Below are 10,880 nucleotides of genomic sequence, written 5' to 3'. Positions count from 1 at the left end.
CTCTGGTCCCAAGAGTCCCCAGGTCTTGCCACACTGCTGGCCAACCAGGTCTTCACCCAGGTTCACAGAAGTCTATTGAACATTGTAGGACTTAGCTCGCCACTTCATTGCTGTTTTTTCCTCACTTCCCCTTATTGGTGACGAGTGTGGTCAGTACCATAAGTTCTTGATCATAAGTTTCCTCTTGAAATGATAGAGCATTGACCAATTATTTTTGGTCCAATTACTCTGTGTATTCCTTCCATCTTCTTTTGATGCTTTCTGCATTCAATATTTTGCCCACAGAATCCTTTAATATTACAAGTTGAAGCTTGAAGTTTTTTTTTCAGTTCCCTCAGCTTGAGAAATGCTAAGCATGTTCCTTCCTTTTGGTTTTCTAACTCCAGGTCTTTGCACATTTCATTATAAATATTTGACTTTGTCTTCTCAAGCTGTCTTTGAAATTTTCTGTTTTTTTACCTCCTCATTTCTGCCACTCGCTTTAGCTTCTCTACGCTCAAGAGCAATTTTCGGGGTCTCTTCTGACATTCATTTTGGTCTTTTATTTCCTGTTGTGTTTTTTTTTATGACCTTTTGCTTTCTTCATAAATTATCTTCTTGATGTCATTCCCAACTTTTCTGGTTTTTGATCATTAGTGTCTAAAGCATAAAATCTGCTCTTAAGACATTCTCTAAATTCAGGTGGGATATACTCAAGGTTGTACTTTGACTTACAAATCCCACCTCCATCTCTATTGAATTGATTATTGTTGTTAAGTGCCATTGAGTAAGTTCTGACCCATAGAGACCCCAGCTGGTGATCTTTATCAGTAAATATTTTAAGTCTTCTTCACTTTTAGCAAGCAAGGTTGTATCATCTGCATATCGCAGGTTGTTAATAAGTTTTCCTGCAATCCTGATGCCACATTTTCTTCATATAACCCAGCTTCTTGGATTATTTGCTCAGCATAAAGACTGACTACATACGGTGAAAGAATACAACCTTGTCGCACACCTTTCTTAATTTTAAAACACTTAGTGTTCCACGTTCTGTTCGAACAACTGCCTTTTGATCCATGTACAGACTCCTCATGAGCACAATTAAGTGTCCCGGAATACTCATACTTTGCATTGTTGTCCATAGCTTGTCATGATGCACACAATTGAAAGCCTTTGCATAGTCAATAAAGCACAGGTAAACATCTTTCTGATATTCTCTGCTTTCAGTCAAGATCCATTGGACATCAACAATGATATCCCTCATTCCACGGCCTCTTCTGAATCTGGCTTGAACCTCTGGAAGTTCTCTCAATATATGCTTGCAGCTGTTTCTGTATTACCTTTAGTAAAACTTTACTCTCATGGGATATCAAAGAGATTGTCCGATAGGATAAGTGCTTATCCTATAGCAATGGACAAGTTCCCACCCTCCCCAGCCTGCCCCTTAGCCTGGGATTCCTGGCTCCAGAGAATTCATAACCACTCTGAGCGTCAGCAGGAGCTTTGCTGTCCAATATCCCTGGTATAGTGTGGAAGGGGCAATTTCAGAAAGCCCTCAGTACCTGATGCTGCCCCTCCTTTAAAACAGCAGACCTGAGGCCCAGGGAGGGGAAGGCATTTGCCCTAGGCCACCCAACAAAGGTTGGCAGAGCCCCAGGACCCCTGACCCTTAGTCTGGGGTAGTTCCCATTTCATGGGGCAGCTGCTTCTCTTGGCCTTCCCTCCTTGCCCACCCCTGTTGCCTAACATTCCAGGAGAAAATGTCATTTTTAAAGTATGTAACTGGCAGGGATTGTCTTGGTGTTGGCAGTGGGTGCATTTGCAGTTCACAAACTCACTGGAGGTCACCAGGACGAAATACAGAAGACCTCCTTGGGAACACCTCGGGGCAGCAGACCTGGGGATCTCCAGACACTGTTTCTACAATTCTTCCCCACACCTCTAAGACAGGAAGTGTGTCAGGCAGAGCTCATCACAAAGAGTAAGTAAATTCTGTTGCTTACTGGGTTATGTCACCCAACCAAGAACTGGGACACAGTGGGGAAAACAGCCAAGACCATCATCAACAGGTGGCAACTGAGCCATCATTGATGGGAGAAGCACAGGCGACCGGGCAGATGGGATGGTGTAGGGGAGATGCCAGGCTTAGAGTCCAGAACTAATTGGACCTGAAATGGTAACTTTGACCTGAATCTTCCTGCGGGTGCTTGACAAGAAATTTCAAATGCTTTGGTGTCTTTTTAAACCCTTGCTGTTGTGGACCGTGTAAGACTGGTCAGAGGTTCGAGGCCCTATAGGCCCGAGTGTAACAAATGAGGCCACTGGCAGTTAATGGCAAATTGTTTTCATCTTAATATTCAGTTACATGTATTAAATTAATACACGGAGCCTTTGATAATCCACAGATAAATGTGATATTTTCCTTAAAAGCCCAGACTGTAAAGGTTGCAAGGTCAAGCCTTTCTCCAAAGGATTAACTAAAAACATCTTAGCTACTTCATAGTTCTCTGTTCTACAGACAAAAAAGCCATCCATCCTGAATCTCTCCCAAGTGTTAGCTATTCAGCCAAGTTCCTGAAAACCTGGCTCAGGAAGCCAAAACAGCGGGACTCCACCCAAGCTTTTGTCCTTACCTCTCACTTTCCCCCACCTGAGCTCAGGGGCTATAGATATGTTAATTGGGCCTGAGAATCCAAGTTGCTGGCCTGGGATTCGAACCAGTGAAGTACGATGTAAAGTTACCTGAATGTCTGGAAAAGTACTGATGTTAGCTGTACCTTGCCTAAGTCCCTCCCAGCTTAGTGTGAAACTCCTTCCCTAAATAAAAGGAAGGCGCAGAACGAATCCAGGTGCATTACGACTGGCAAGGCATGCGTTACAGCATGCAGGGGGCACAGTCCAGCCTTGCAACCATACTGCCTGTTTAGCTAAGATGTTTACTATGCAGGATATTACGGCCTTCGTGGCTGAGATGTTTGCAATACAGGATTTGCCTGATGCCAGTCCAGCATTCACTCTGGTTTCGGAGTGTCTCTTTGTCTCTCTCTTTGCCTCCTTCTATGTATTCTTGATATATTGTTACCGCCGTCAGGTATCTCCTCCTCGTGAACCGAACCCCTATGTCGAGGCAGGTCCCCGACACCTTGCCATCCAGTCTATTCTGACTCATAGTGAACTTACAAGACACGGCAGAAATGCTCTTTAGGATTTCCAATAATGTAAATCTTTATGGGAGCAGACGGCTTCATCTTTCTACCACAGAGCGGTTGGTGGGTCTGAATCGCTGACCTGGGTTTAGCAGCCCAACACCTAACCCACTGCACCACCAGTATAGAGCTATAATCATCCTTGTGATGAGGCATGGCAAAAGGCTCCTGCTTGGCACTTGGGGTAACCTTTGCCACTATATGCTGATGCTGGTCAGACAGATGATGTATAGACAGAGGCTGGGCCACAGCATCCTGGGAGATTGGTCCCTCTGGGGAGCCTGTGGTAATGTTAGGAACCTCTGCTGTGAGAAGAGGTCAGTAGTCATCGGAAGATAGTCTTCAGGGGCCGTATGAGCTCTAAGTAAAAGGTTTCTGAACTCCTGGGATGCTCTGAATTCCGGGATGTTCTTGTGCTATAAAGAATGCCTCTTCCACACAGTGCCCAGAAAGTTACCCAGACACCGTGACAACACCAAGGGACAGTATGTAGGCTGCCCCTCTCCAGTCAATAAGGGGACTCAGTGTAGAGTATTTATAATACATGTATGTAAGTAGCTACCATGCTGGTATAGAAAGTCTGAGCCTGTCAACATAGTTAAGCGGTTCACCATCAAATGTAGTATGTGCTTTCCTCTATTGAATGTCCAACAGCTCCCCAAGAACACTAGGCAGAGCCCCAAGTGAGGGTGATGGTGTCCTGGAACACCACAGACGTTCTCCAAAAGGAGGCAACCCCGTATTCCCTGCTGTCACTTCCATGCCTAGCAGAGTCCCCAGCACACATTAAGTGCTCAGTAGGCACCAGGTCAATGAATGGATGCACCTGTCACCATGCAACCTCACGTCCAATCTTTATGGCCACCCCACGAAGTAGATACTGCCATCATCCTCGTCTTACAGACAGAGCAACTGAGACTTAGAAGAATGCAGGACTTGCCCGAGGTCACAACCAGAAAAAGGATAGCAGACTCACAGCTAGTTCTGCTCACTCCAAGAGTACAGCCTGCCTGAGGGACTGAGGCGGGGGGTGGTTTCCTTGGGTGGGAACCATGTGGAATGGAGCCCTGGATCCATGCCCCAGTGGAATCCTTCCAAAGCGAACAGAATAGAAAGAACAGCCCGAACTGCCAAAAAGATGCAACAACCTTTAATCATGCTGGACGGACAGGCTGGGCCGGGGGCAGCAGGCCCTGTTCCCATCACCTGGCCATTAGCACCAGAGGCAACTCCAGGGCCACATCTGCCCAGGAGTTTGCATGAGCACCAATGAGCAAAGCTGCCTCCCTCTGGGAAGAGGTCAGGCCACAGAGGTGGGGACAGAAAGGCTAAAGGAGCCCCAGGCCACCCCAGCCCTCTCTCCAGACTCTGCCTGCCACCTTGGCCTGAGGGCTGGGTACCCCTCCCCCCCTTGAGGCTGCCTGAAGAGGTGATAAGTTCTAGCCCCTTTTTCCCCCAGGTTGAGGGTCGGAATGGGGAGACAGGGAGAGAAGTTACAGCTCGGCCTCTCCCTTGGCATCATGGCTCAGAGGAGACCCCCTGGTTGACCTGGAATGTTGCCTCAGTTCCCCAGACTAGCTGAGGAGGCTGAAGTTTGCTGCCTTTCATCTTGGTCCATGGCCCAGCAGGCTGGAGGAGTGCTCTGCCAGGTGGAAGTTGCCCATTAGGGCCTTTAGCACCTTGATGAAACCTAGCACTTTTGGGGTACGGGCTGATGGGGCCAAGGAGGGACAGGGAACAGCAACTGGGGACAGACATGTGTCTGTCAGCGGCTTTTCATCCTGGGAGAATAGAGATCAGATGCCTTTGGCAGGAGTTGCTGAGTCCCCTAAAGGGCAGAGAGGGGGCACAGTGAGGAGGGTCACCATACCAGTTGGGCTTCATTTCGTGAAGGTCACCTTCACCCCAAGTGCTTCCAAGGACTCACAGGGGTTTTCTTTAATTATGGACATTGGCTAGGACTGGGAGGACAGGGACCTTCTGCTTTCTGGGCCCCCATGTGCCTGAATGTCTAGGACACAGGGCTGTGTGATAAGGTCCCCATGCCTGTCTCTAGCTCTGGTACCTGAACTTCTTCTCCGGCTGGACTGGGTGCTCACCAAGAGCAGGGCCTGCGTCTGATCTCCTTCCTCTGCCTTTCCAGGGCCTGAGCCAGTGAGCGTGCAATGGGTGAATAAATGTACAGTGGCTTTAACAGGAGCTGTGAAAGGAAAAGGGGGCAAGGCAGGAGAACAGAGGAGGGGGCCTCCTAGAGCGATGAGAGAATCCAAGGATGTGGGAAGGATGCTAGAATGTTTCAAATGACTAGAATTTTGAGAAAGTTCTAGAACCTTGTTGCTCACACTCTGCAGCCCAGGAACTCCTTAGAAATGCAAACTCTTAGGCCCACTTCAGATCCTGGCTGAGTGCTTGCCAATCTGCATTTGGGCAACATCCCCAGATGATTCATATGTATATTCAAGTTGAAAAAGTATTGGTGTAAAAGAAAGCTGGATATCCAGGGCTTATAATAGTTTGTGGAGTCCTGGTGTGGCACTGTGGGTTAATGTGCCAGACTGCAAAGCCATTTGAACTGCAAGGTCAGTGGTTCAAGCTCAACAGCTGTTCCTTGGAAACCCTATACAGGGGTTGCTAGGGGTCAGAATCGACTCAAAGGCACTTACCAACAACAACAAAATAGTTTGTGGACATCAGGATGTGGTGCTGTAGGATCAGCACTGGACTGCGAACCATAAGGTAGGTAGTTCGAACCCACCAGTTGCTCCTCAGAAACCCTATCCAGGGTTGCTATGAGTTGGAACCGACTCGATGGCACTTCACAACAACAAAAGAAAATTCTAGAATGTTTAGGTTAGAAGGCTCCTTCAAATATGTGGAAGACAGCAGAGAGGCAAAAACAGACTGGAAAGGAGAGAGGGCCTACCTAGAATGTGGGGTCCTTGGGGACCAGTGTACCCTCCCCACCTTTCAAAGAGGGGCAATCCCAGGGCCTTTAGGGGGATGGGACCAGCCCAAGGCCACCCAGCACCAAGCCACTACCCAGTTGGGAAGCAAGTTCCCAGGAGGGAAGCCCTCAGTCCTCATCGGGCTTGATGAGGTGGCCGCTGAAGGTGATGTAGGTGTCAACATCATCACTGTAGATGGCATTTTCCCGCTCACGCTTGAAGAGGCGCACCCAGACGCGGTCGCCGGACCCCAGGGCCAGCATCACACTCTGGCTTTGCATGATGCTGCGGTCACTGGGCTGGGCATACAGGATGACCACGGCCTCCTCGTTGTGCACCACGTGCACGTACGTCTCCTTGAAGTTCCAACTGTGCACATTGAGGCTAAAGAAGTAGAGGCCACTCAGGGGGGCCGCAAAGTGGCTGGAGGCCAGGTCGAAGTGCCCATCCGGGTTCACGAAGACCGTGTCGAAAAGCAGTGGCTGGAAACCCTCGCTGCTGTGAAGGGCGGTCTTGCGGCCCACCGAGAAGGCGGAGAAGCGTGTCTGGCATGGGTTGCCGGGGCTGCCCACCTGCCCCTTGGCACCCTTGGTGCCCTGTGGACCGCGGTCACCACGGGGACCCTCCTTGCCTAGCTTCCCTGGTGTGCCCAGTGGGCCACGGTCCCCTTTCTCACCTGTGGAGACAAGGAGGGGAGAAGTCAGGGCAGGTATTGGAACCTGCACCAATGAGCATTTAAGTTCATTTGCAGAAGGTTTTGCCCTGGCCCAGGCTCAAAGAAATAGCGGTTGTTTATTAAACCCTCGGAAACCCTGTACAGGGTCGCTATGGGTCGGAACCGACTCGACGGCACTTAACAACAACAACAACATTAAACCCCTATTGTCTGACTCTGAAACTTACTCTTGAATGTAGAGTAAGCCAATGCAACTAGAAGAAAGGATGATGTAAAAGAGCGGTAAATCTCAAAGGACCCCTGGAGAAGACAAAGTAAAGCATTATGAAATGTGAGTTTACAATCCAAAAGAACAGCAAATGTTCAGCATTTCACAAGCTGAAAGAACTTAAGAAAATATTCACGCCTCGACTTGCAACACTAAAGGATTCTATGGGGGAAATCTTGAATGATGCAGGAAGCATCCAAAGAAGATGGAATGAATACACATACAGTTACCGAACCAAAAAGAATTGATCTGTGTTCAGTTATTTCAAGAGGTAGCATATGATGAAGAACTGATGATATCAGAGAAAGCAATCCAAGCTGAACTGAAGGCGTTGGTGACAAACAAGTTTCAGGAGTTGGTGGAATACAAATTTAAACCAGCGAACTGAGGCAGCGCTGTAGAAACTCACTTATCTATGCCAAAACATTTGGAAGAAAAGCTACCAGGTCAACTGATTAGAAGAGAGCCATATGTGTGCTCATTCCAATGAAAGTTGAACCCACGAAATACAGAAATCCTCCTAACACTATAATTAATACATATGAAAATAAAATTTTGCTGAAGATAATTTAAAAACAGTTGCAGCAATGTATTAACAGGGAGCTGACATAAATTCAAACCAGATTCAGTAGAGGATGTGGGATGAGGAACATCATTGCTGACATCAGATGGATGTTGGCTGAAAGCAGGGCTATGAGAAAGATGTTAACTTGTGCTTTATTCACTAAGCAAAGGCATTTGACTGTGTGAGTCATAACAAGCTATGGGTAACATTGCAAAGAATAGGTATTCCAGAACACGTAATTGTGCTCATGGGGGACCTACACATAAACCAAAAGTCAGTCATTTGAACAGAACAAGAGAATATTGAATGGTTTAAAATCAGGAAAGGTGTGATCTAAGTGGGTAAAGGTTTATTTATTTATTTATTTTTGCTTCTTTCTCTGGGTCAGAAATGCAAACATGCATTCCACCACGTCCCTGCTAGCCTTGTTATGGCTGGGTGCAGTGGCCCCGAGGTGGGGGTCTGAATCTGGCTCCCTAGACCACAATCAGACCTTCACTCCTGGTGGTGGGGACAGAAACCAGGTAGGTCTGGACAGAGGTCAGTTTTGGACTCCTGTCTCTTCTGTTCCTGAGCTGGTTAGCACTCCTTCCTGTCTGACTATGACGTCGGTATTTCTCACTTGGGATCTGGTTTTTCTTGGCCTGAGGCACCAGAGGGACCAACTTGAAATCTCAGTCCCTCCTCTGTACCCCTTGTCCCTCAAACGTACCCCTTGTCTTCGTCTCACTCAGTAGAATCCTGATGATGACCAACCAGCTCCTGCACCACCTGGTCCTTCTCTCGGACCTCAGTTCCTGCCCCTGCTCCACATGGCCCTGGGGGGCTTCACACTGCCTGGTCCCTTGGCCTGGAAGGCACTTCTTGATGATAGCTGCATGGGCTCACTTTCTCACCTCCTCAGTTAGATACACCAACCACCCCATTCAACATGCAGCCTCCCTGCCACCATGCTTGCATTCCTGATACCCTTCCCCCTTCTCCATGGACAGACTTTCTGTGCTTACTTTTCATGATCTGCCTCCCCGACTAGACCAGCAGCTCCGTTGTGGGAGGCTCTTTGGTTTGGTCTCTCACTGCTCTAGCCCAGTTATGACACATTGTACCATACCAGTACCAAAGTCACCACTTTGACTCATGGTGACACCATGCACACCAGAATAGAACTGGGCTCCATAAGGTTTGTAATGACTGGGTTTTCAGAACTAGATTGCTAGGTCTTTCTTCTGAAGCATCTCTGAGGAGACTCAAACCTCTCATCTATTTGCACATAATTAAGGTGGGGCATTTGTCTGTAGTGGTTTTGCTGGCTCCCTTCACCCCACCCTGCCCGACTCTGAGTCCAGATAGATCCCTCCATGCCTTCCTGGCTCCCAATCTTGGCTGAACCACGTGCTGCGGGACTCACCCTTCAGGATGGTAATGTTAATGTAGGGCCTGACCTCAGGCAGGATGTATGGGAGGGCAGATGGAGAGGTGGCTGACACATCTGCATCGTCGCCAGGGGCCTGGGCATCCTCATAGTCACAGCACCGTTGGCAGCCTCTGGAGGCTTCTCCAGAGGTGGGCTCCTCAGTGGGGATCCCAAGCACCAAGGGAGAGAGAAGGAGCACTGCCCAGTAGGGGACCAGCGTAACCATCGCCATGGTAACCTGGAACAAGACCAAAGGGGCAGAAAAGAGATGGAAATTAAAATTGTTGTTGTTGTTGTTGTTATGTGCCGTGGAGTCGGTTCAAACTCATAGCGACCCTGTACAGGGTTTCCGAGGCTATAAATCTTTACGGGAGCAGAAACCTCATCTTTCTTCTACGGAGCAGCTGGTAGTTTCGAACTGCTGACCTTGTGGTTCGCAGCCTGATTCGTAACCACTACGCTACCAGAGCTCCTTAAATTAACATTGAGGATATGCTAATACTCAGTGTGGATTCGACCGTCCACTTTATGGGCACTCCTGATAAAGCTGACTCCATTTAACAGACCAGTAGATTGAGGCCTCTGAAGGTCACAGCATAACTGGTTCTCCTGGCCACACCTGAGTCTAGGAGAAAGGAAGCCACTTTGAAGAGAACCACAGCAGAGAGCTAATTAGGCTCCCTGGAGACCTTTGTGGGGTAGGACAAGGAAGAGACCCCAGCTGCCCACATGTCATCAGCAATGAAACTATGGAATGTTCTTCCCACCCTCCCACTTACCTCCCTCTGCCATTCCCAGTAAGCACACACCACCGACACAGTGTGAGGCAATTTGTGGACACTTGGGGACACACACCAAGGCTCTGAGGGGAATGTTGTTTATTCCCGAGTATGGGGGCGTGGGAGTCTGGGAGCATGGTGGCTTTGTAGGAAAACTACTGGACTGCCAGCTAGAAGGTTGGTGGTTCAAACCCACCAACCGCTCTGCATGAGAAAGATGAGGCTTTCTACTTCGGCAAAGATTTAAAAGCCTTGGAAACCTTGTCTCTACAGAGTCGTTTATGAATCAGGACTGACTGGCGGCACTTCACAAGAACCAGCAGTGTTTAGGGGGCACCAAGTATCCCTGAAGAATTGGGAGCAGGCCACCGCTGGTATATACAGTACGAGTTTGTCCTCTGGGCTGACAAATGAAAAAAGAAAGGGCCCCTCTTGAAGAAGAGATGCTGAGGGCATGCAACTTGGGAAGGGCTGGCGAGAGCTCACTCACCTCACCCTGCAGCACAACTTCACCTTCTACAGAGAAGGTGAACACACTGTAGTCAACTCATTGGGAAGCAGTGTGTGCTTGTCAGTTTCCAGTGGGAAGCTGGAATTAAAGGTCAGGAGCCAGAGAGCTGGAAAACTTAAGAGGATCCAAGACATTTAAAGATTTGTAAGGACCTGTCTTTGGCCTTAGCAAGAGGGGGTCCAGAGTTTACCAGAGGGGCAGGAAGTGCCCCTGGGCACCAGCCCTGGCCACAGCAGGGCTGCTTGGGCAGGAAACTGGCAAGAAGAAGTCTCTGAGGCAGGCGGCGCCCAGTTATCACAGGATCAGAAACTCAGCTTCTGAAACCAGACTGGGTTTGACACTTCTAGCGTTTCTCTGTTTATTTCCTTTTTGTTACCCTTTAACATTTAGTACCTATTCAAAAATATTTTTCTATGGTTAATATGAGTAGAGAAAATAACACAGTTATTTTTTTCTTAATGCCAGCCTATTTCAGCTGGATGCAGTTGAGCATTGGGGTAGAAGAAACCTCCCCTCTCTGTCCCCCTGCCTGGGTCT

General features: G+C 48.5%; 1 protein-coding gene across 1 annotated transcript; it reads right to left on the bottom strand.

Moving 5' to 3' along the window:
- Positions 1-6,258: 6,258 nt before the first annotated feature.
- Positions 6,259-9,285, bottom strand: C1QTNF6 (C1q and tumor necrosis factor related protein 6). Its single transcript, XM_006865277.1, has 2 exons — positions 9,048-9,285; positions 6,259-6,806 (listed from the first exon to the last, which is right to left on the bottom strand). Exons 1-2 carry the CDS (start codon positions 9,283-9,285, stop codon positions 6,259-6,261), a joined length of 786 nt encoding a protein of 261 aa, XP_006865339.1.
- Positions 9,286-10,880: the final 1,595 nt, after the last annotated feature.

The sequence above is a fragment of the Chrysochloris asiatica genome, unplaced genomic scaffold (genome assembly GCF_000296735.1).
Source record: "Chrysochloris asiatica unplaced genomic scaffold, ChrAsi1.0 scaffold00076, whole genome shotgun sequence".
NCBI lineage: Eukaryota > Metazoa > Chordata > Mammalia > Afrosoricida > Chrysochloridae > Chrysochloris > Chrysochloris asiatica.
This window is presented reverse-complemented; position numbering and strand designations above follow the sequence as displayed.